The sequence below is a fragment of the Ictidomys tridecemlineatus genome, chromosome 6 (assembly GCF_052094955.1).
Source record: "Ictidomys tridecemlineatus isolate mIctTri1 chromosome 6, mIctTri1.hap1, whole genome shotgun sequence".
NCBI classification, from domain to species: Eukaryota; Metazoa; Chordata; class Mammalia; order Rodentia; family Sciuridae; genus Ictidomys; species Ictidomys tridecemlineatus.
In genome coordinates, this window is record NC_135482.1 from 23,714,605 (window position 1) to 23,741,226 (window position 26,622).

General features: G+C 38.9%; 1 protein-coding gene across 8 annotated transcripts in view; it reads left to right on the top strand.

The window, feature by feature from the left end:
- The window catches only part of Fgd6 (FYVE, RhoGEF and PH domain containing 6), a 113,703-nt gene that overhangs the window by 66,774 nt on the left and 20,307 nt on the right, over window positions 1-26,622 (top strand). For all 8 annotated transcript variants that reach the window (XR_013440382.1, XR_013440383.1, XM_078052979.1 and 5 more), the window contains exons 7-14: window positions 1,800-1,956; window positions 4,449-4,536; window positions 18,024-18,074; window positions 21,292-21,350; window positions 21,431-21,502; window positions 22,378-22,446; window positions 22,974-23,057; window positions 23,958-24,037. Coding sequence is in view for 6 of the 8 variants with exons in the window: in XM_078052979.1 (XP_077909105.1) it covers window positions 1,800-1,956; window positions 4,449-4,536; window positions 18,024-18,074; window positions 21,292-21,350; window positions 21,431-21,502; window positions 22,378-22,446; window positions 22,974-23,057; window positions 23,958-24,037 (660 nt within the window). In the remaining 2 variants the exon portion in view is untranslated. The remainder of the gene's footprint in view (window positions 1-1,799; window positions 1,957-4,448; window positions 4,537-18,023; window positions 18,075-21,291; window positions 21,351-21,430; window positions 21,503-22,377; window positions 22,447-22,973; window positions 23,058-23,957; window positions 24,038-26,622) is intronic.

Genomic DNA, 26,622 nt, shown 5'->3' on the forward strand with positions numbered 1-26,622 from the left:
AACATGTTCAAGTTTCAATCCCCAGTACTTGGTTGGGAGCATTTTCTTTATTTTTCTAAGTTTCTGACATAACATTTTTCTTTTTTTTTTTTTTTGAATTTTTTAATATTTATTTTTTAGTTCTCGGCGGACACAACATCTTTGTTGGTATGTGGTGCTGAGGATCGAACCTGGGTCGCACGCATGCCAGGCGAGCGCGCTACCACTTGAGCCAAATCCCCAGCCCGACATAACATTTTTCCATTGACATTTTTTTGTGGGGGGGTACTGGGAATTTAACCCAGAGGCAATTTACCACTGAGCCACACACCCCCACCCCACCCCCGCCCTTACATTTTAAATTTTGAGACAGGATCTCACTAAGTTGCTTAGGGCCAGTTGTTGAGGCTGGCTTTGAACTTTTGATCCTCCTGCGTCAGTCTCCCAAGTCACTGGGATTACAGGTGTGTGCCACTGCACCCAACTTTCCCATTGACTTTATTTTTTTTTAATATATTTTTTTGGTTGTCAATGGACCTTTATTTATTTATTATTTATATGTGGTGCTAAGAATCGAACCCATGCCTCACACATGCTAAGCAGGTGCTCTTCCACTGTGCTATGATCTCAGCCCTCCATTGACTCTTTTTTGTTTTTAAGAGAGAGAGAGAGAGAGAATTTTTAATATTTATTTTTTAGTTATTGGCGGACACAACATCTTTGTTTGTATGTGGTGCTGAGGATCGAACCCGGGCCACACGCATGCCAGGCGAGCGCGCTACCGCTTGAGCCATATCCCCAGCCCCCCCATTGACTCTTAATAACAGTTAATGAAATATTTCATTTCACATTCAACAAGAGTTTATATATATTGTTTTCTAGTCTGTGCTTTTAGTATGCAGAGCATATCATAGTTCACAAAATAGACAGGATTGGGCTAGGCATGTAGCTTAGTGGTAGAGCACTTGTCCTGGGTTCCATCCCTAGCACCGGAAAAAAACAAAACATCAAGGCTCTTGCTTCCAGACAATTTAGAGGGGAAGGACCAGAAAATAGACAAGGCAGATATCAGAAGCAGTTTCTGATCTGCAGAGATGAATACAATGCTGGAGTAGTATATGAGGATTGGGTGGCCAAGAAAGGCCCTCTGAGAAGGAGGAGTGTGTAAACTGACGTCAGAGTGTAAAGGAGGAGCCAGCCATGTTCCCTATGTCCAGGCCTGGGCATCCACAGTGAAAGTCTGAAGTGGGAATGGACTCTGGTGCATTCAGAGAGTATTAAGAAGGCCATTGTGTTAGAGAGTAGTAGGAGAGGGGAGAGAAGGGTGGCCTGGGTCAAAAGGTGGGCAGCAGCAGTCCCTGGAGGGCTTCACACCCCAAGGTAAGGAGTTTATTTTTAGGTATCAGGGTGCACTCAGTAGTAGAGCACTTACCTAGCGTGCCCCAAATCCCTAGCACTGCAAAGAAGGGGAAAAATAAATAAATAAATAGATTAATTAATTAATTAATTAAAAAGGAGTTTGTTATCCTAAGTGTGATAGAGGACCATTCAAGGGCACAAGATATGTACATTTCTTAGACTCTCGGGTTGCACTCAAGAATGGGCTATAGGGGACAAGGATGGAAGTAGGGAGACCAGTCAGCTGGCAGAGTTCAGGCAAGATGTGATGGCAGAAGGGGAACTTGAGAAGAGTTAAGTTGGGGATAAGAGAGGGAGATAGCCGGTGGCTTCCATGCACAGGTCTGCTTCTGACTGGATGTGTTTTGGATACACTAACAACTCTCCTTTTATATTTTTGTTTCTCTCTCCTCTATCTATAGGACCGAACAACAAAGAATTTCTGATATCTTTGTAAAGAAGGGACCATATCTAAAAATGTATTCTACATATATCAAAGAATTTGATAAGAATATAGCTTTGCTGGATGAGCAATGCAAGAAAAACCCAGGCTTTGCTGCTGTTGTTAGAGAATTTGAGGTATTTGTACCATCTAGTGTAGAACATTTCCTTTTCCTTATTTTTTTTTTTTAGAGCTTTAATAATAATTTAAGGTCATTGAAAATGAAGCTTGCAACCAAAAATGTGTTAAAATAGAATACCTTCTAAATCAAAGAAGGAATTAGTCAAATCAAATAGTGAAAACTCAGTGTACAGGATTTAATTCTGAAAATCTGTTATTGCCCTTTGAACTATTTTGCCTTGGAAAACAGTATTTTGATAGGACTTTTATAAAATTTTGGTAAAATATAAAACATAAATTTACCATCTTAGCTTCTTTTTTTTTTAATAGTGGGGATTGAACCCAGGGGTGCTCCACCCTGAGCTACATCCCTAGCCCTTTTTAAAAATGTTTTATTTTGAGACAGATTCTCCCTGAATTATGATCCTCCTGCCTCAGCCTCTGGAGTTGCTGGGATCACAGGTGTGCACCACCACACTGGCGTTTTTTTACGTTTAAGCGTGCAGTTTGGGAGGGTTATGGACATCATTTTGCAACCATACCTCTAGAATGCTTTCCATCTTATAGCACTGAGACCTGTACCCATTAAACATTGACTCTTACCTTTCTCTCCTCCAGCCCTCACACACCCTCTGCTTTCTGTCTCAAAGAATTTGAGTTCTCTAGGAAGCATTTTTTATTTTTAACTTTTTTATTTGCCCAACAACCTATACCTGTGAGAGGGAAATAAAATTTACATTTGCCTTTAGATAAATAAATAGCAGTTTCAATGTCAGAGTTAAGAACAATTAAGCATCTGCCTATTGCATATGTCATCTAAAACTTCTTGTTTTGATTCAAAGCTCTAAGGGATAAAATGACACTTAGTTTTTAAAGTAAGGTAAGTTTACTCTACTGATTGGATTACTATATTTTGTATTTATTTGTTTCAAAACTAAAAGAGTAAGTGAATTCCAGCTATATTTCAAAAATATAACAACATTACTTATTTCTCGCTTGTGCAATAGACAAATAATTTGACTTAAAATCACTTGCAGCCCATTTTTCTTCTTTCCCTCTCCTGTGGTGTCTTTATGCTACCAAAAAAAAAGTATAAGCTGGGTACTGTAGCACATGTCTGTTATCCCAGCCACTCTGGAGGCTGAGGCTGGAGGATTACAAATTTGAGGCTATCCTTGGCAATTCAGCAAGATCCTGACTCAAAATACAAAATTTAAAAAGGCACGGGTTAACTCAGTGGTAGTGTGCCCCTGTACAAATAAAATGAATGCAGAATTGTTTTTACTTGGCCACTTTGATACCACCTCCAAGTAAACTCTTGGATTGGAGAATGGGTGAGCTTCAGTATGTCTGTTATACATACTGAGGAAAAGAGTTTTGAAAGCAGAATTAGATGCTCTTAAGGTCAATTCAGAATGTGGTCCCAGGTTTGGGATGTGGCTTAGTGGTAGAGTATATACTTAGTGTTTAAGGCCCTATGTTTGATCCCTAGCACCACCAAAGTTCTTATATGTACTTATTTTTTTTGTAGTGGGGATTGAGTAGCAGGGATTACCTCCGAGTCACATCCCCAGCCCTTTTTAAATTTTTTTCTTTTGAAAACAGAGTCTCACTCTGTTAGTTGCTTAGGACCTTGTAAATTTGCTGAGGCTGGCCTTGAACCTGTGATTTTCCTGCACCAGCCTCCCAAATCACTGGGATTACAGACAAGTGTACCACACCTGGATCCTACATATACTTTTATTTGGCAACTGATTTTTATAGGGTCATTCATCTGAAAAAGGATTTTGTGTTTTATTTAGAGACTAGAGCCTTTCTTTTTGCTGAGACTGGCTTTTTTTTTTTTTTTTTTTGGTGGTGGTGGTGGGGATGGAACTTAGGGCTTTGTGCACGTGAGGCAAGCACCCTACCAACTGAGCTATATGCCCAGCTGAAAAAGGTTTTTGCATCCTCAGCCTTGTAAGAGAAAGCATGCTTACCAAGTCTGCTCTTTGGGTTATCTTTCATTTCTATGCGTCTCCCTACCACCACTCTGTTGTTGTTATGAGCATATTGACCCCAAGGCTCTGATTGTCATGAGTCCAATTCCCAGAGGTTTTATTTCTGCCACCTTATTTGGGGGGCTGAACATTTCCTTCTTGGTCCTTTGGGGTTTGTAATTAGAACTACATTGGCAAATTTCCCTCTGTGTGGGAACTCCTGAGTAGGGAATGCAGACTGTGGCCATCATGTTCTGTGAAAGAGCCAAGAATAAGTGTTCCCTGGGAGCAGGCGTTTCAGAGATCTCCTTCAGGAGAGGTGGGCCTTGGTGGTGAGTCTGGCTGTGGCTTCCCTTGCAGCATGATAGCTGTGAACAGTGTGAATAGCTGTCCCTCACCATGAAAGGGAGCATCTCTGAGTCCCCTTCACAATTGCTGGCTGTTTCAAGTTTGGCTTCCTGAGCTCTTGAACCTGCGTCTCTTGCTTCTTGGACAACATGGTGTTTACTCTGGATGTCTCTTCCTTTCAGATGAGCCCACGTTGTGCTAATCTGGCCCTCAAGCACTACCTGCTCAAGCCAGTTCAGAGGATCCCTCAGTACAGGCTGCTTCTGACAGGTGGGCTTCTCCCTGCTTCACCAGCCACCCAACCCTATTTCCCTGACGAAGCTCTGCCTTTCCTCAGAATGTCTTTTTCTCTGCTTAATGCATGAATTTATGGTATGTTTATATATTTCACATATACATTCCTCTGAAATGACCTACTTTTAGATCTTTGTTTTTTCCTGAGCACTGTTACCTCTGGGCATTCATACATGTAACTCCTTTTGCTATGATCATCTTTCACCATCCCAACCCCACAACAACCTTGAATCATTCATGATTAATATTATTAATCCTCAAAAGATACCTAAGAAGGGCAACTTATAGGAGGAAAAGTTCATTTTTGTCAATTTCAGAGGTTCAGTTCATGGTGGGCCAGCTCCATTACTCTGAGCCCACGGTAAGGCAGACCATCATGGCAGAAGGGCATGTTGGAGGGAAGCTACTCTGTTCAAGAAGCAGAGAGAGAAAGGGAAAGGGGGAAGATAACCCCCTTAGGGTATGCCCCCAGTGACCCACCTCCTCTAGCCATGCCCCATCTGCCTCAGTTACCACCTGGTCAGTCCATTCAAACTAGGATGGACTGATTAGGTTATGGCTTTCATATCTGATCATTTTACTTTTGAATAGTCTTGCATTAACATATTCCTGCCGGAGCTTTTGGGGGGGTCACCTCATATCCAAACCATAACAAGGTTTTTAGAGTTTAAGTGGTTTGGCTCCACAAAAAAAGCTAATAGACTAGATAGGGCAAAGGGGAGGGATGAGGAGGGAGGGGACAAGGGGGTAAAAAAAATGGTGGAATGAGATGGACATCATTACCCTAAGTACATATATGAAGAGACAAATGGTGTGACTATACTTTGTATATAAGCAGAAATATGGAAAATTGCACTCTATATATGTAATATGAATTTTAATGCATTCTGCTCTCATAAATAACAAATTAGAATAAAAATTAAAAAAAAAAAACTAATGGACATAGTCTCCATACCAAACACAATATACAACACATACTACTAGGTGCCCTGGAATATTTGCTGAAATGTATTGCATGTACAGTGGCTTAATATACATATACATGTGCATTGAGCATTGTTTCAAAGTGGACAAGAACATTGAAATGCCACCTTAACTTTCTAGTTAAGTTTTGTAATTTTATGTAAACAGATTTTTGAGGTACTTGGCTCCAGTTAGTGTCTTTAGGAAATGATGTGCATGTTTTTCTCCTTAATCACTTTATCTTAAAAAGAGCTATAGAGGAGATAGTACGTGAATCCTGGAAAACCAGGATATCCCCATTTCCCTTTACACAAAGGTTTTAGGCCTTCCAAGCTTGCTAGTGACAGATAGACTGCAGATGAGAAAGGCAAGCCTTTTAGCCCCAGGACCTGCTACCCAAGGCATGTCAAATATTTAATTTTAATTTCTAACTGTGAATTGGTCACTAGATTTCTCTCTGGAATGACATAAAGCAAACCAAATAACTGAAGGATATCCTGCCCATCTGTACTTTCTTTCATTTTTGGCAGAGATTTTGAATACACAGGGCAAAAGGAAGTACTGATACACATGTTGTGTTTTTGCTAGATAAATCCAATGCCCTGTCATAAACTAGCTATTGAATAGCACAGGCTATTTCCACAGCTGTCGAATGAGTACTGTTTTTAGTGGCAAAAGACAACTGTGGTTTCAAATGTGAGAAAGAAGCATCATGATTTTGAAAGTATAATGGGAAAAACAAATTTTCCCCACTCTATGGTTGATCTCAATAGTAAAAAAGCTACCTGTGGTTAATTTAGGTTGCATGCTGAGTTTATTTTTGTGAAATGGTGAAATGGTAGAAGCCAGTTTTAAAAATTCTTTTTAAGAAAACAGATTTCATTTGTTTTATAATACCTACATCATGTGAACTTAGAGTTATTTTTAGTTTTGATTTGCCTCTGCTTAATCTTAAACCACTTTCCCCTGTTTCTTAAAGTGGAAAATCTTACTCATTATTCAAGGGATGCATAATACCTTATATATAGCAAGCCCTCAGTAACGGCAGATTGGTTGAGGGGCAAAGATGATGAATGGCTTGTTTGAGGTCACAAAGTTAGAACTAAAAAAATAAGCTGAATTATTTTTCCAGTGTCTTTTCTTTCCATGAATTCAAACTGTTCCCTTCCTCCAAGCCTGAGCTGAAGTCCTCCATTATCTTTGAAGCCTTCTCCAATTTCCCCCATTTCTGTGACCCTTTAGTATCAGTACCATGTGACTTAGCAGATATTCATGTGATACTTTGTAAATTTGCTAATATTTATGCCACTTGAAATAATGTCTTCCTTAATTTGCTTATAAACTCTTGAGGTCAGGGACTACATCTTTCATCTGTAATATAGTGACACCCACGCCCCTTCTCCTAAAAAAATTAGATCAGTGTTAGATTCCAGAAAGCTATCCGGGAAATTTTAAATTAATTTATTTATTCTAATTTGTTATACATGACAGCAGAATACATTTCAATTCATAGAACATATATAGAACTCAATTTTTCATGTCTCTGTACACAAAGTAGAGTCACACCATTCGTGTCTTCATACATGTTCCTAGGGTAATGATGTCCATCTCATTCTACCCTCTTTCCTACCCCCATACCCATCCTCTCTTCTCCTCCCTCCTCTTTGCCCTATCTAAAGTTCCTCCATTCCTCCCATGTTCTCCCATCCCCCACCCCCATTATGGATCAGCATCCCCATGTCAGAGAAAATATTTGGTCTTGGGTTTTTTGGGATTGGCTAACTTCACTTAGCATGATATTCTCCAACTCCATCCATTTCCCTGCAAATATCATGATTTTTTTTTCTCTTTTAATGCTGAGTAATATTCCATTGTTTGTAGATACCACAGTTTCTTTGTCCATTCATCTATAAAAGGGCATCTAGGTTGGTTCCATAATTTAGCTATTGTAAATTGTGCTGCTTATAAACATTGATGTGACTGCATCATTGTAGTATGCTGTTTTTAAGTCCTTTGGGTATAAACCAAGGAGGGGGATAGCTGGGTCAAATGGTAGTGCAATTCCAAATTTTCCAAGGAATCTTCATACTGCTTTCTAGATTGGCTGCACAAATTTGCAGCCCCACCAGCAGTGTATGAGTGTGCCTTTTCCCCCACATCCTCAATAAGACTTATTGTTGTTTGTATTCTTAATAGCTTCCATTCTGACTAGAGTGAGATGAAATCTTAATGTAGTTTTGATTTGCATTTCTCTAATTGGTAAAGATGTTGGACATTTTTTCATGTATTTGTTGATTGATTGTTTATCATCTTGTGAGAAGTGTCTGTTCAGTTCCTTGGCCCATTTATTGATTGTTATGATCTGATTGTTCCCTATTTTGTAAGATGTTTTTCTACTGCTACTGCCAACATGACCTTGTCTATACACTTATGTTTAGACTTTAAGTCTTAAGTTTGCATCTCTTTAAGTATGTTAATTAAATGGGTCCCTGTTGGATAAACAACTCAATTGATTTAATCCTGCAAAATAACCTTGTTAAAATAAGTACTTTGATTTATGTTTCGGAATTTAAAGGTATTCCAGATGCATAAGATGTATAGGAGCAGAAAGGAAGAATGAGAATTTATTTGAGGCAACTCCTTGTAGTAATGTTAATTTATCACATATTTTAGGCAGAATGGGGAATGGTTCCTGTGCCTGCCTTGGAGTGTAGAGATTTGTACCCAGTTTGCTTTATTTGGAGGGGAAGATTGAGAAATGCATAGATAAAGGACTGATAAAGTAGGATTTCTTTTGGAATTCTTTAGAGAAAGATTAAGTGGAAATCCCCTGCTAACAGCAGTCCTCACTCTTGTTCAAATAACCATCCTTTTGTTTTGCACCTTTTTTTTTTTCCTGGACAATTTTAGGTTCTTTAGGGTATTCTACTGAGCCTATCTCTTCCTTTATTGTAGTAAAAATCTTCCAACTAAATTATCAGTAGGGGGGCATTTCCCTTGCATTCACAAGCTCAGTCCTCCAAACAGCAACAGTTGAATGAATGAATAAAATGAATTCTTGGTAGAATTTTTTTTTTTTTTTAATCAACTCCAAGTAGGATCTAGCACATCTGGAGAGGTGATATGTCCTGCAAAGTTCACCTAAATAGTATTAATTAAGGCACATATGGGATCTAGGAGAATATGTACAGTTATATAATGAAATATTTAAGGAAAAATAAAGTGAGTGATTTACTTAATTTAAGTCTAAAAGCTTGTAAATTTTCTTTCATACTGGTTACTCTGTGCCAGGGCATTGGGCTAGATTAAGTCTGTTTGGGGTTCAGCTCCTGTTTTAGGTTGTGAAGAATGGAGATCAAGAAGCAGCAATCAGGAGGGAAGCAAACATTGTCTAGGAGCCACATGAATTTACTTTTGATGCTTGTTTCCTACCCTCATGTATCTGCTGGGTAGGAATTGTCTTTATTGTCCCCCATTATGTCTGGCACAGATCACCATGTTGGGGACTCAGTCAATTGAAAGCCTCAGGGAAGGGACTGGGGGCCATAGCTCAGTGGTAGAGCACCTGCCTTGCATGTGTGAGGCAATGGGTTCGATCCTCAGCACCATATAAAAATAAATAAAGATATTGTGTCCGACTACAACTAAAAATAATATTTTTTTAAAAAGCCTCAGGGAAGTGAAAAATTGCTCCTTCTTATGAGGTTCACAACCCTCATGCAGTAGCACCAATGAATGTTTGCTGGCTGGCTGGATCACGAAGAAACCCTGAAGAGTCAAAGCATTCTTCATGTCTCCCAGGCACGAGATTGTGGAAAGGACTGAAATTCTTCCCTCTCACCTCTTCTTCCCAGTAGGATCTACCAACAAGTTTCCTTGCTCCTCTGATCCCTGTTCTTTCCATTTCCTTGTGATGATCCAGATCAGCCTTTCTCAACACAGCACTTGCAGCAATCCCTTCCATACTGGTCTGGCCACATCTTATCACACCCTGTGTCACTTAGCATATTATTGCTTAAGGCCTTTGCCTAGGACACACTTTCATTCTGTTAACTATAAAAGTTGAAAATGTCCTTATCTGTAGTAGTTTATAACCCAGAATTCCAAACCTTTTTTTTTTTTTCCTTTGCTCTAACTGCAGAAGGTTTCTCACAATCTCCTGAAACATGTCCTTCAAGGCCACATTCTCTCATTCACCACTCACTCAGCAGATATGAATATGAGCCACCCTGAGCTGGACACTGGCAGACAGTTCAGCAGTGGCTCCTGCCCCAGTGGGGCTTACAGCCTCCTCTCTGAGGCTTCACCCAACTGCTTAGGCTCCCACTGAGCTCTTCTTCCCCTCAATCCTAAAAATCCTTGTTCTCACCATTTGTTATGTGACTGCATCTTTCAATGATTTAATTATTCTACAAATTTGTGTTAGGTCTTCTCAACTAGATTGTAAAGCCATTTAAGTCAGAGGCAAAATAAGTACAAATAGCAGTCACACAGCTATTTGCTCATTTTCAGTGAGAATGTTCTGGTCATTTATTATTTTTGCAAGGGTCACTTTTTTTTTTTTTTTTTTTTGCTTTGAATGAATAGTTTATGCTACGCAAATATACAGGTTATGTAAAAAAGCAAAATCCCTTTTCATCTTCTGCCATCCAGAGATGACTATCATAGATTCTTTTAGTTTTTTTCCTCTACCTGTGTTATATGTTGTATAATTTTCTTTTTCAATAAAGAGCCTTTCACTTGTGGAAAGTTACTACATTGGTGCTGAAACAAGTTGAATCCGTGAGGATCATAGAAGGGAAAATATAATGAAAAATATAATTTAAAAATTCCTCTGAAAAATCTTTTCCACTTGTATATTTAGAGGGGAGAAATAATCCTTTGAACTTTGATTCAATGTGGATCAGGTAGTTTCTTTGATCTTGTCCAAAATATTTATATTAAATAAAGTTGCTTTAACAATATATCATATTACTTTTTCCTGTAGTGTTTTCCTTTTGTCTAGGATGGTATTAATTCCCTTAGGTTTTAGGAATCCAGGATTTCCCATGTCGGTAGAACTGGGTTATTAAACACATCTGTTACAGTATTCTGGTGCTATAAACTTAGCTGTGAACAGGCTTATAAACAAATTCAAGCACTCAAACCTGTGGATTACTCTTAAACACACACACACACACACACACACACACACATACACACACTAAAAAACAAAACTTCTGTTAAGTAAGTATTTGTTTTAAAAATCCAGGGCTAATATAAGTCACTTTCTCTAGGGGCAGAACTTGATAGAAAGTGAGGCTGTTCCTGGACCACAGCCAAGGAATTTAGTTTCTGATGAGCCCAAAGGCCCTGAAATAAGGCAGTTCTGTCCATGTGAAATAGGAGGAGGAGACCATTCAGAACTGCTGCTGTGAATTAGCTCAGCTCTTGCTCTGCTGCAAGTCATTTTGAATTGTGGTTTTGAACAATGTGTTTTTGAGAAAGATGTTACTAAATAATTTATATCTGTGAAGTATTTTAATACTGTGGAAAGACTTTAGGATATCAGAGGTAAACACACTTTTGTATCTGTTCTGTTACCTTAGAGCTTTTCAATGTAATCTCACTTTCTTCGTAGAACAGGAATTCTTCACTTTTTTTGTGCTTGGATCTAGCTGGAAATCTTAACACAGCCTGTGTCTCTCTCAGAAAAACTTTTTAAGTTATAGGATTAATTACGTAAGATTGAAAGGAAAACTAATTGTGCTGAAAAACAGTTATTAAATTTATTTATTTGTTTGTTTATTTAGACTGGGGACAGAACTCCCAGGGCCTTGTGCATGCTAAGCATACCCTCAGCCCTAAAATATATATATATATATATATTTTTTTTTTTTACTGAAATTTTCTTTTTTATTCTTATTAGTGAAAATTAATGACATCATACTGTTCATTTAATTAATTTGACCTAAAAGCTAAATATGCAGCTTTCTTACTTAATAAAGGGAAATTAATTTTTAAATATATTCAAACTGACCTTTAAATAGATTTGATTCATTATAATGCATGAAAGAAACAATGAATTTGAATAAAGCTAAAGTAAATGTGAAGTTATTACCTGCTAGCTTTTTACAAATTTTTTTATTTATTCTAATTTGTTGCCCTAAAATATCTTAAAAAGTGTGGCATAGTAATACCTGTGCTTCTTTAGGACTTCATGAAATAAGATCTGGTGGCAGATCCAATAATTAATATGCTTTTTAAGGTAATGGTAAGAATCAGTAATATTTTGAGTTTTCTGCTGCAACTGTGAGGTGTTATTTAAAATACCTTGATTTCCATGGTGATATGTCATAGGTATGTAGGTTGGCTGCCTACCATTCACTGTGGAAAGAAAAATCTGTATTTCAGTTACATATTCATGTGCTTGTTTCTGCCCATCCAAGATTGCTGAGACCCTGACTTCTCCCCATAGACCTTACTGCAAAACCATTCTTATTCCAATTCTGAGTACAGATTTGACCCAGATTCCCTGGAAGTAGCCAAATGCCTCGGTTGCTGGGACTTGTCTTGGCAAAGGTTTAGCAAGCAGAATTTGTTGCTAGAGTTTCTCTCACAGTTTTTGTCGGAATCATGGGCTCCCATCAGGAACTGTTCCAACTGGAGAAAACACTGAAATTTAGTTAAATTTGAACTTACTTTGTGCTTATATTTTCTTTATTTTTCACTGGGCTGTTGGATAGCAAAATATGCTATAAACCTAAATTTACTCTTTGTTGATAGGATGGTGGGGACAAATACGGATAAGAGCTTTTTTAAGTGTGGGTTAATTATGCCAAGGCCATTTCTGTACTCTTTAACGATTCTCACTTGATAAACTGGCAGCCTTACTGATTGGAAAATGTATCCACTAAGAAGCATAGTCTCAGCCAAGGCAAAATAATGGGTGTTTACTTTCGGTGAGAGACTTCTGTGGGTTTGACTCATCATCTAAGGACATTTTGGGTATGCCTAGCCTGGGGAAATTCTTCTGTTCATTGTGAGATCTGCTGCAAAAGTAACCCAGGATGAGCCTGGAGTCAATTTTGGTTCCTGTGTCCTCTGGGGGTACAACTTTGGGACTACAGTTATCAAAGTCTAGTACAGACACAAGCTTCCTTGTGTGGCTGTACTCTGCCCCAGGGTACCTGAGTGAGGTCCGAGTGCAGCCTGTGCTCTGTGGCCATATTTTGTACCCTGCTGAGGGGTGCTTCTGCCCAAGGAAGGAGCCTTTTCTTATTCACAGAAAGGTACTGCTTGCTTTCCAAGCCATTAGCCTAGAGGCTGAGAATCCAAAAAGGGCACTTCCCCCCCCCCCTTAAGACAATACTACATGTACAAGAGGCAGGCCTGGGCCACATATTTAGGAACCAGAATTGAACTAGTATTTGAGAAACAGAAAAATTACAGCCAAGGACCATAGCACTTTTTAATTTGAAATGACACCTTCCAAATATCCTCTCACCTGCCTAGTAAAATCTGAAGCAAGAAATGGTAGCTGTAGAGTGTCATTTAGTTCATTATAAATTCAGCAAATGTTGATTAAATATGTATCAGATCTTGTTGTAGGTGCTGGGGATGTAAGGATAAATTGATTCGGCCTTCTTGTCCTTGCAAAACCCACAGTTTTAGCATTTGTGCATACCTTGGGTCAGGTGTGTTAGTGCACACCCATAATCCCAGTGTCTTAAGAGGCTAAGGCAGGAAGGTCACAAGGCCAACCTCTCCAACTTCACAAGACCCTGTCTCAAAATTAAAAAAAAAATAAATAGGGCTGGGGATGTAGCTTAGTGGTAGAGAGCCCCTGGGTTCAAGAACCAGTACTACAACAAACACTACTTACCACTTATCATCTGAACCTGTTAACTTTCAAGAGCAAAAAAGAATGGTATTTATAATTATTGCCTGGACAACAGATATAAGGGAAGGTCATCATGGGCAAAAGTGGAGTATAAAATTCTATATATTACTATGTCAAATTGAGCATTTATAAGAAAAGGAAATGGTTGAAAATTGTACTCATTATTTTAGAGAGGTGTTAATTCGTGGTTTAAGTTTTCTCTTTTGTTTTTGACTCTCCAAATTTCTCCTAATGCATTTTAGAATTAAACAAAGTATGCCTCACAGTGCTTTAGAGTGAGAGTCATTAGATAGTTTTCCAACCTGCCAGCCTGATTCTTTTATGTATGGGGATATTGACATCCAAAAATGCTGTGGAGGCTGGAGGTGCAGCTCGGTGGTTAGAGCACTTGCTTAGCATGTGTTAGGTCCTGGGTTTGTTCCCCAACACCACAAAATTAAATAAAAAAAGAATAAAAATGCATTTTTAAGGGACTGAGCCTTGACTCAACATGACTAGACCAGGGGAGTAAGAATTTCCATCTTCTTATTTCCTTTCAAGGCTCTCAACTACTTCACCAAGCTGCCTTGAAGATGTCAATCTTGTAACTTGATGCTTAGATGTTTGTTTGGGTTTTTAAAATGGTCTGTACTTTGTTTTACAAGCCAGGATTTCTCAGGATCCTGTAATTCTGTATGTGTTGCTGAGCTCACTAAATATTTATGGAGGGAGGAAGAAATCTGAATAACACAAAGCAAGAAATATCCTTAAATTTGAAACACTTGTCTCTGGAATGTTACCCCCTCATATGCTCATTTCCTCTGTGCTCTGCCACCAACACTTTTTCAGCACACAGTCTAGGAATCCAACTGGGAGTTCAATGTAGAAAGTCCCAGCTTCCCACTGATGACTAATTTTTAGTAAAGGTTAATTGTAGAGCTTCAGAATAGTTTCTCTTTTCAGTTGGCTAATGACTGATGAGGTAATCTAGGAGTACTAAGGCTTACTAGGAACACTTACAGAGAAAAGTTAGACCTTTAACCAGGTGTTGTATTTGCTAGGCCCTCCTCTTTTCATCCTTGGCCTTGCATGAGTAAAAAGCTAACTTGCGTATATCCCTGGAGATTGCACTTGGTGTGTTTCTGTTACTTTTGTGCTACTGACAGGCTTTGATCAGGAGTTAATTAACTTATAAATCAACGGTGCCACCTGGTGGCCAGAGGATACATTTTGTGGTGCCCACACACTGCACCAGTTTTCATTTTTCATTGATTAAAGAAACAACAACAAAAAAAGTGAGCGACATCTGATGCACTTTTATTAGTGAAATTTTGAACAGTGCTCGCTTAGTTTGTTTGGGCAGGAGCAGTAGGAAAGCCATAAGAAACTACAAGTCTCACATGGCAAACTGAAATGACTGTTCTCCCCATTGTTATTATGAAAGTTTCTCCAGGAAGCTTGGTCCTAAGTGGTAGGTGGTAAATAATTCCCATGACCAATGCAAGCCTGTCTGTCTAGTCTCCTCTCCTGGGTTCCACCTTGGTTATAGCAGTCACTGGGGCAGCTCGTGGTTTCAGTGCTCCTCCCGTCTGACTCAGGGTGATCAGTCAGACACTTATCATGCTGCATCTAAGGCACTGGGTGATTCATAACTGTTTAAGGGGATCATATTCCTGTCTTCTTGAAAAGGTAGAAGTTCTCAGAAGGATATATGGCTACACAACCCTAAAAGCATACATGGAGGGATAAGTTGGAAAATTGGATCTTGAAAAACACTAAGAGGTTTTTCCAAAATTGGCAAAGAGAGCAGACTTAAATCCATCACTTCCACGATAGCATGATGTTGCAACACCTTTGTGGCAAGTTTTCTGCTTAGCCAATTTGTGTACATAGACTTGGTTCTTAAAAGTTCAGATTGACAGGCTGTGGTCGAACTGAATTATAAGCAAAACAAAAAGCAACTCAAAAGTGAGCTTATCAGGCTCACTCAACACAGTGATTCTGAGGTCAGGATTTCCTAATATGGACATCTTCTAGGGAGCCGTTGGTGTAGAGAAATCTCTGTTTGCTCAAATATACTTCAGTCTTGAAGACAAAATTGAAATTTGTCATGTATCTGGTATTTAAGCAAACCTGCTTTCCTTTCCATACACTTCAACTGACTAAAAGCTTAAAGAAAATTACTTTTGATTCATTATCTCAGGCATTGAGAACCTCTAACAAGAAAGGTAAGTTTGTCTGAACCACATCACTCCCAGCCACAGGATTATTAAACAGTTGGATTTGCCAAACATGGCTTATGTACAGAAGGAATCAGAATGAGAATAAGGTTATTTTTTTCATTTCTAAGTAGAACTAAATGCAATGTATATTAATGTATTTTGTTAATTTCTGTGGTTTTCAGTAGCTCTTCCATCAGAGGCATGCTCTTCAACCTGTGAGTTGAGGTTACTTTAAGATGTAAATAGTGAAGTGATTCCGCCCAGGATGGAGCCTAGACCCCGGTGCAGGGAACCTCAGTGTGGTTATACACAATGTCTCACCACAGCTCACTGCCAGTGCTGGGTGTTGATAATATGCATGTCTAGACTTACACAGGCTCTTGGATCAGTGTCTCAATGACTTAGGAAGTTTCAGCAGTTGGGCGTGTGTGGGTCATTATTACGTTCAAAAAGCTGGCACTGACATCCAAGTTTTCCTTTGTGCCTTTGAGCATGACTTCAGAATCAACAGGATGAAACTGTATCTGTTCCATAGTGTTGCTAAATAGAGATTGGGTCTGATAGCAATGCATTCAGTCTTTGAACATGCCTTTCCTCCTTTTATTTTGTGGACTCCTACTGGCATTCAGATTGTTTTCTGCCTTTATTGCCTTTTACCTAAACTAAGACACAATCCTGCCTTTAAATAAAATGTTGGGGGACTGGAGTGTAGCTCAGAGGTAGAACACGTGTTTAGCATGTGCAAGGCCCTGGGTTCAGTTCCCAGTTTAAAAAAAAAAAAATTTAACTCATTAAGCATTTGTTATCCCCTGTGTGCAAAACTCGTAGAGATAAAGGTGATGTGGATCCTGTCCTCAAGGAGCTCTGAATCCAGTGAAAAAGAAAATGATAGAAGGCATAAAACAAGTAACTGCCATGTCAGATCCTATTCACAGGGAGAAAATGGTTCTTTCAAATGGAAAGTTTTGTAGGAGAACAAAAATTTGAGATAATCCTTGAAAAATTTGAGTTGAAAGCTAGGAGTATAGCTCAGTGGGAGACCACATGCTAGCATGCAGAAGCCCTGGACTCAATCCCCAGCCCACACACACACAAACACACAAACACACAAACACACACACATACACCCCCCACACACACACACACACATACACACACAGAATATGACTTGAATTATATACAGTGACAGAGAAAAGGATTTAGAAGAAAGGAGTCCTAGAGACAAAGAGCATGGAGCAAGGAAACTTGGGGAGTGTTGAAGGAATTATGCACAACCCATTATGTGGTTAAGGACAAAGGGTCAGATGAATGGAAAGGGACCAGGCAGTGGGGTATGGTAAATTTCATGGAAAGGAATTTGCACTGATTTGATAGATACAGGGAAGCCATCCTGTGTTTCTCAGCAGAGAAGGAGGTGTTCCCTTGAACTCCTGTGACATTTGTTGGTGTTGAAGATTTGTAACATACAACTGTTTGCTTCGGTTTCGTCTGTCTTTTCAGAAGTACAGCCATCATCATATAGACCAGGATTTCTCAGCCTCAGGCATATTGACATTTAGGCCACATAATTCTTTGTTGTCAGGCTGTATTACAGGGTGTTTAGCAGCATCCATAGCCTCTAGCCACCAGCTGCCGGTAGCACCCCCTTAGCCCTAATTGTGACAACTAAAAATGTCTCCAGACATTAGCAGATGTCCCCTGGTGAGTAAATGTGTCCCCACTTGAAAACCACTGATTCAGACACATGTATTGATTCCTTTGGTGCCCTGGGCATTGAAGGATGCTTAAATTAATTGTCTTAGAATTTTATCCTAGATCTGACTGGGTGCAGTGCCAAATTATATGCCTATAATTCCAGCAGAAACTGGAGGCAGGAGAAGCGTAAGTTCAAGGCTATTTTGGGCAACTTAGCAAGTTCCTATTAAAATAAAAAATAGAGCTGTGGATGTAGCTCAGTGGCAGAGGGTTCATAGGTTCAGTCTCCATTACCATAAATATTACACACACACACACACATACATATATATGTATATGTATATATATTATATTACTAGATTTGGCCGTTAAGATGTTTGATGTATGTTGAGGCAAAAGAACAACTGAACAGGGACCAGGAGACCTGGATTCTGGTCCTGGCTCTGGAACAAAGAGATCATGTGATTTGAGTGAGTTCTTTCACTCAATCATCTGATTCCTTCACAACAAAAGAAGTGACTTCTAAGGGTTTGTGCAGCTCTGATTCTAAGTCCTGATTTCAATTTTATTTTCAAGGCTTTATTTTTCCATGTTTTTAGAAAGTCAGCACAAGTTGGAGAATAACAAAACCAGGTGGAATACTGAATAAGAAGATAAGTGTTTGAAGGCTCAGTACTTCATTGTGCTAAATATATTGTAAATATATAATTTTTTTTTTCTAGATTATTTGAAGAATCTCTTAGAAGATTCTGGAGATTACAGAGACACTCAAGGTAAATAACTTTTGCCATCCCATGTTGCAAACATTTCTGTATCATGTTTTATTTAGACCAGTAAAGTAAAAATATACTGATAGCAAAACCCTTGTACAAAATTGTTCAGTTCATAAGAAGGCTTGAAGCTTTTAAAAAACTCTTTTGGACAGATTAAAATAGAACCAAGTAAAGTAGTAAAATGTGACTAGTAACAGAGAGACTGTATGGGTCTCTAGAGATTATGGGCAGCCCTACACAAGAGCCAGGTTCCTGAGAGAGTGGCCCTGGCATGGCCTGGGGTCAGGACACTCCTGAATGTGCTCAGTCACTCTGTGCCCCTATTCAAGTTCTGTAGATGTCCACTTCTTCATCTTTCAAACATAGCAATTAAATGAGAAGATCTGCAGGGTTCTTTTAAGCTTGAAGGTTATGAGTCCATGAAGGGCCTAAGCTATATGAATCAAGAATAGTCTAAAATACCATGTTATTTTGGGATTCTTTAATGATGATATATTTTGTAAAGTTCCATTTCTTTTTAAAGTAAAAGCAGTATGACCTGCTTCTTCTATTCTGTGAACATATACTCTAATTGATGAAGAAACCTATAATCCCCATGAAATAAAGAATAAAGCAGATGGGCTGGGCCCAATGGTGCATGCCTGTAATCCCAGCTACTTGGTAAACTGAGACAGAAGGATGGCAAGTTGGAGGCCTATGTGGGCTAGTTAATGAGACCCTGTCTCAAAGTTTTTAAAGGTGTGGGAATGTAACTCCGTGGTAGAGTGCTGCTAGGTTCAATCCCTAGTACTCAAAGAAAAGAAATGAAAGCAAATGGCTTTTTTCCACTCCTCCTTTTGTTCCTCCTCTTCCTTCTTTTATTTTTTTCCTCCCAGTGCTGAGGAATGAACCTAGGCTTCCTGCATACTGGGCAACACTACCACTGAGCTGTGTCCCAGCCCAGCAGATGGTTGAGGGTGAGGATGCCTGTGAAGTACAGAATGATTTGAGAGTAGGAGAAAGGTGATAGTTTGAGAGGCAGGAAGATTTGCTTAGAAAGAAGACATCTGGAGAGGAGCTAAAGGGTGGGCAAGAAGAAGAGTGAGCATTGCTGAACAAAGTTTGTACTGTGAAGATAACGATTGTTGGCAGAGGTTGGGGGTTAGCTCAGTGGTAGCACATATTTGGCAGGCTGTAGGCTCTGGGTTCAATCCTTAGCACCAGGAGAAAAAGAAAGAACAAAAATAGTAAAGAGATCTTGGCAAATGGGACCTCAAGAGACATCTGTTCCATGTCTCAGAGCTTCTGCCTTCAAATAAAGTGAGTTGTTAGCTCCATTTTGTGGATGAAACAAATATAGGGCCAGAGATTAAGAAGCTTGTTTAATGGAAATTACACACTTTCACAAAGGCATAAATTAGAACTAAGCAGAGAACAGTAAGGTGCACTATATACCTACAGGCCACCAGAAGAGTGTGGTGGGCCGCTGTGGATTAGGTTGCCTGAGGGTGAGGGAGATGAGATAAAATACACCTTTGCGAGGTAAGCCAGATGAAGAGTCACCAGGCCCTCTTGTAGAGATGATGTGGGGAAAGCAGAAGTGCAGAATGGACTGAAGAAGACAGAGCTTGGAGGCCAGGTGACCAGGTCACAGCCATTTTATCATTCATGCACTTCTTACATCCCAAGGCTTCTCTGCTCTACCCACTGGGAGCCCCATCAGGCCAGAAAGCAGGGAACACAGGTAACATGGAATATGTGCTCTGATGATCGTGCCAGGTGCATAAATTCTGATATATGGTTGGGATTGCTATATAAGGAAATGCTGCTTATCTTTTTTTTAATGGACACAATACCTTTTATTTTATTTGTTTATTTTTTATGTGATGCTGAGGATCGAACCCAGTGCCTCACACATGCTAGGCAAGCGGGCTACCACTGAGCCACAACCCCAGCCCCTCTGCTTATCTTTAATAACAGTGAAAGGGCTGGGAGTGTGGCTAGAACTCTGTCCTAGCTTGAGCAAGGCCATGGTTTGATCCCCAACATCTCTCTCTCTCTCTCTCTCTCTCTCTCTCTCTCTCACACACACACACACACACACATGCACGCACACACACGCACGCACACACACACACACACACACAAACCGTAGTAATATGTTTAAAGACTATGGAAAGTTTCAGGGTTATTTTTAGAGAGTCTCTTGATGAGTTATGGTCATTAAACCAAAAAATCTCAACCCCTTTTAAAAAATTAGTCTTATTTTTTTTTATCATTGATAAACATCATCACTTCCACAAAGCCTCAGAAGGGCATGACTATTCATCATGTGTTCATTTTTTCTCAGTTGATGATGTCACTGTCATATTATACAGGATAATTTCTGTGGATTTCTGAGTACTGCAGGATGTTTAGAATCCCTATCTTCTACCTACTAAAGGCCAGTGACCTTCCTGGTCATTGTGATGACCACAAGTTGTCTTTACACATGTCCACATGTCCCTAGGGAGTGCTGCTGCCTTGGATAGAAAACAAGTACTTCCCAAAAGCAGACAAAAGGCAGACTTTATCCTTTATATCCAGTTCCAAATACTTTGCAAAAGACTGCAGAAGGCAAGAGGCGAATGTAAAGTGTAAAACATAGATTGATCTATGAAGCTGAATAAGCCAGCTCAAAAAACGATGCTTGTACGTTCCTAAGATCTAATGTGCTTCCAGAAATGCCACATGGAAGCACATTAGATCTTAGATTTCTCTCCTTTCTAACCCACACCTCTTGGAAGCAGACTAGATACCCCAACCCTTGAGCCTTTTAAATAATTTTTCTCACAGTTCTTGTTTCCTTGTCTCTCATGATCCCTCTTCCCTGTGACAGTCTATATTGATGTGGTCCTTTGCTTCCTGGTAAAATCCTATTCTAACCCTTGTAAACTTCCAGAGGGCAACAAATCCCAGCACAAAGAAACCCTGAAATTATGTTATTGATAAACATGGTCTACCCTGTCTCTTTAGAGTCTTTCTGTGGCTCATTTTTGTTCACAGGTATTATGTTTTGCTTGTTTTCCTTGGATACACCCCGATTGAACCTTATTGTCTATGTTTCCGCCTACTCACAGTTAACCCAGCTCCACCAGAGTTTGGTTGCTATGAAATAACTGCCCTGTCATCTGGAAATGCTTAATGTTGCAAACTGTGTGTGTCAATGGTAATAACCAGAAGCCCCCTTCTATTTTAGATGCCCTTGCAGTTGTAATAGAGGTAGCAAACCATGCCAACGACACCATGAAGCAAGGAGTAAGTATCTTATCATTGACTAGCACACTGTTCAACCTGGGAGCCTGGGCCTTCACGTGCTCTACATTGTCTTTCTCTAGGACAACTTTCAGAAACTTATGCAAATTCAGTACAGCTTAAATGGACACCATGAAATAGTGCAGCCTGGACGGGTAAGTGTTATAGACTACCTTTTGCAAATTTAACACGTACTCAGGCACCATCTGTAGCTAATTTTTATTTTAGTTATGAAAATAGGTTACTCATTATTGTTAGTCTTCGCTGACCTAATATGGATTGCTCCATCCATTCAAAACATTTATAACGTAAGTCACCATGACAAGAAGTCCAATTCAATTAGGAGAAAGGCAAGGGACCCCACAGAGTCCCGATAAAATGATTTAATGGGATCATTTTTATTTTGTAATACCAACTGACCTCACACAGCTTTGAAGTCAATTATACTTAAAATCTTTGATGCAAAGAGGATTATGAAGGGAGGGAGAAAATTGATATTTTGATGCTCCTCATAGAGCACAGAAGTGGCCTGGGGAATGAATTCAGGAAAATTACAAAATGCAGTTATCCAGTTGCTGTATATGCCTCAGGACTAAGTACGTACTCAATTACATATCAGTCCACATAGTTCCCCTGGGGCTGATATATGATTTATGAAACTTTATATGCTTATCTAATCCTATTCTTGTTTTGTTTTCCTTTTATTTTCTGGCTTTTTTTTTTTAAATCTTTCCTTTTGTCCAGTTTCTAAGTGACTTACAGGGTTTAAAAAGAAAAGTATTGGGGGTGGGCAGGATTGTAGCTCAGTGATAGAGCACTTGCAGGAGGACCTGGGCTTGATCACCAGCACCACAATAGAAAAAAGGCATGACTATAAAAAGTCACAGGGAAATTTGTCCTAGTTGTTCCAGGCTCCCACCAAAAAAAAAAAAAAAAATTCTTAGGGAAGAAAAATGAAAAAGAAATTGTATGTATATTGCAATTGTAATACAATGGTTGGAATAACTGAGTTTTTGCTTGAATGAATCAGGTTTTTCTCAAAGAAGGAATTCTGAAGAAGCTATCCCGGAAGGTCATGCAGCCCCGAATGTTTTTCCTGGTAAGAGGCCACATGTAACTCTGATGTGTCCAGATCATTGCTTAATGTAACAAGACATTTATATACAACACACAAACATAACACATTCAAATACCAGTTTTAATGGAGTCTTTGGCCATATTATTTAGTTTCATTTCAAGTATAGAAAATAAGGTCTGTTATGATGCATATCAGAAAATTATTTTCTTTTGGAATTTAGTTTAATTTCTAGATTGGTAGAACTGTTTTTAAAAAATCAGTTATTTTTTTAAGGGAAACTGAAACCTTGGTAGGATTTAGAATTCAGAAAACATTAAATCTGTTATAGAACTCAGAAAGGAAACACATTTTCTAGAAATTGCCTTTTGAATAATATTCTCCTAAAACATTTTAGATGGTTTTAGTATATATCAGCAGAACCTAAGTATTTTGTTCAGAGAGCTATTAACATGAGGTAATATTTTCCCTTTATTTTTTTTATCATATCAGTATCATTGTAGCTAGTATTATTTTCTGTAATTTGTCCTATGAAATATTTCTACTTTCAGTTTAATGATGCCCTGTTGTATACAACACCGGTACAATCTGGGATGTATAAACTGAACAACATGCTCTCATTGGCTGGAATGAAGGTCAGTGCATCTGTTAGAGGTTTTTTGTGTATGTTCGTTTGTTTTGCTTTGCTTTGTTTGTTTGTGGTGCTGGAGATCAAATTCAGGGCCTCCTGCATGCTAGACTAGTACTTTAACACTGAGTTTCATCCCCAGCCCTAGAACATTTTTTTTTTTACTCAGACATGTTTATATATGCAGAGAAGAATCCCTAAGAAATCCTCTTTCTCATGTCATTAACTCTTCTCTGTCCTTATGCTACTGTTCATGCATCTGCTTATTCATTCATGTCATTTGTTCACTCATGCATTAATTTATTTCTACCATATTTATTGAGAATGACTATAAACAAAACATGGTAGTAGGTTTGATGAAAATAGGAGGATGAGTTGAAGAATGATTCTTTTTGTCTACCTCAGCCTCCCTCCCCAGCAAGATTGAGTACACAGTTAGAAAGATAATACACTATACAGTAGACAGTAATAAATATCACTGTAAAGACATAGTGAAAAGTATTTAGGAATTTATAAAATAAACACACATCTTTTGATGGGCATAGTGAAGGAACTGGCATGCGTATTTTGATAGACATTTAGGAAAGAGGAGAATCAAGGAAGTCTAAGACAGAAGAGCCAATGAGCCTTAAAGGATGGTTCATAGGTGGCCACACTGGAATATGGGGAAAGGAATTCTGGCTGGAGGGAATATTGTGACCAAAGGCCTGGGTTTGGGAAATTTGGCCTGGATGTGGGTATTCATCTGAAGCATAGAGTAGGTGATGGAGATTAGATGATGGAGATGGAGATCAAGCTGAGTAGGAAGGTTGATCCTGGATGTTAGCAACTAGGCAACTTCAGCTGCAATTCAGAGTTGGAATTTATAATAGGATGAGTTTGCTCAGGTTTTTATGCTTTCTTCCAGGTCAGAAAACCCACCCAGGAAGCATATCAGAATGAATTAAAGATTGAAAGTGTTGAACGTTCCTTCATTCTCTCAGCCAGGTAAATTTTTTTTTTAAATGTACACATTTAGATGAATTTTTGCCAGTAAGATAGTGTCATATCTCCTGCATTTTTTAATTTTTTTTACATTTAGGTTGTTTACTAGACTTTTTATTCCTTCCTTTTCTTTCCTAAAACTGATTTTTTCCAAAGTTGACTTACATGCACATAAATGACTGACAACTGATATAATAGTATAATAGAAGCACAAAGATAAAAATATCCTTCAAAATAGGACAACACTGCTGTAAAATGATCTTTTTGTTTTTGTTGATAATGCCAGGGTTCCAGTCCAGGGCCTCACACATGTTAAGCAAACACTCTACCACTGAGCTACCACTACCAGCCTCACTGAGTTTTTTTTTTTTTTTGAGTGACTATTTCTGTATTAGTCAGCTTTCCATCACTGTAACAAATACCAGTCAGAAATAAACTTAGAAGACAAAACATTTATTTTGGCTCACAGTTGCAGAGGTTTCATTCTTTGGTCTGTGGACCCATTGCTGTAGTGCCCATAGCAAGGCAGCACATTATGATGGGAGCATGTGGTAGAGGAGGCTGCCCACCTCATCACAGCCAGGAAGTGAGAGAAAAAGGAAGGGGCCAGAGTACTAGTATCCTCTTTAAGAGCACATCCCAATCCTAGCTTTATTCTACTACGTTCCACCTCTTAAAAGGTTTTCCAACCTCCCAGTAGCACTAAGGACCAAATTGTTAATACATGGGTCTTTGAAGGACATTCCAGATCTAAACATGACAATTTCAAATATTTTTACAGTGAAACATAAGATTTTTAAAAACAACTAGTGCTTTATAGTTTACTAGAAAGTTTTCACATTTCATTTAAAGGCATAGCAAATGTATGAGGTAGATGTCATCTCACCTTGAAAATGAGGAAGCCAAATTATAGAAAAGTTGAGTTTCCCTTTCATGGATACAGAGCTGGTGAAGCTAGGATACAACTTGAAGTCTTTTGCTTTTAAATGCATTGTTTTTTATGATACCAATTACCTTAAACTGAAATCTGCCGTGACTTGTGTTAACCAAAACATACTACCATAATGTTAATCAAGCAGTAAGGAAAACTGAAGCTGTGTGACTCATATAGACATACCTTTCTTTACTGTGCTTCACAGATACTGCATTTTTTACTAATTGAAATTTTGTGGCAACCTGCAAATCTGTTAGTGCTATTTTTCTGACAGCAAGTGCATACTTTGTGTCTGACTCACATTTTGGCAGTTCACACAATATCTGATTTGATTTGATTTGATTTGATTTGACTTATTTTTGCAATGCTAGAGATTGAACCCAGAGTCTTGTGCATGCTAGACAGGTGCCCTCCTACTGAGCTACACCACCAGCCCTCTCAATATTTTAAACTTTTTCCATTATTATTTTATATATTGCAGTAATCTGTGATCAGTAATCTTTGATCTGTTTGTTGTTTGGGGGCACCGTGAACATACCCACATGAGATGGAAAACTTAATGAATAAATGTTGTATGTGTTCTGACTACTCCATCGACCTGTCATTCCCCTACCCCTGTCACTCTCATGGAGCCTCCATATTCACTGAGACACAACAATATTGAAATTAAACTAATTAGTAACCCTACAATATCTTCTAAGTGTTCCGGTGAAAGGAAGAGCTACACATATCTCATTTTAAATCAAAAGCTAAAAATGACTAAGTTTATTGAGGAAGGTATCTTGAAAACCAGGACAGGCTAAAAGTGAGTTAACTAGGGTGTTAATGAAAAGGAAGAGTTCTTAAAGGAAACTCAAAGTGCTGCTCCAGTGGATGCATGAATGAAATCCTATCAACAGGGAGAAAGTTTGAGTAGTTTGGATAGAAGATCAAACCTGCCACAGGCTTTAAGCCAAAGTAGGCTTTCAGCTAAAGCCTACTCCAGAGAAAGGCCCTAACTCTCTTTAATTCTTTGAAGGCTGAGAGAGGTAAGGAAGCTACAGAAGAAAAGTTTGTGAGTAACAGAGGTTGGTTCATGAATTTAAGGAAAGATGCATCTTTATAACGTAAAGTGTACAAGGTGAAGCAGCAAGTGCTGCTGGGGAATCTGCTGCAAGTTATCTAGAAGGTCTGGCTGAGATCTAGCTGAGGTAAAGATGAAAGTGGCTACACTACATGACAGGGAAGTTTTGTTTGTTTGTGTTTTGTTTTGGGGGTAGTAGGGATTCCATCCTACTTTACCATTGAGTCCCATCTCCAGCTGTTTTCATTTTATTTTGACACAGAGTGACACTAAGTTGCTTAGGGCCTTGCTAACTCACAGGGGCTGGCCTTGAACTTGAGATCCTCCTGCCTCAACCAAGTCATTGGGATTGTAGGCAAAAAAACAAACAAACAAACAAACCTAAATATTGTTTTGCTACTGGGGATTGAATTCAGAGGCACGTAACCACTGAGCCACATTCCCAGCCCCACTTTTTATTTTTTGAGACAGTATCTTGCTGAGTTGCTTAGGGCATCGCCAAGTTGCTGAGGCTGACTTTGAACTTGTGATCCTCCTGCCTCAGTCTCCTGAGCCACTGGTATTACAGGTATGCACCACCACATCTGGGCA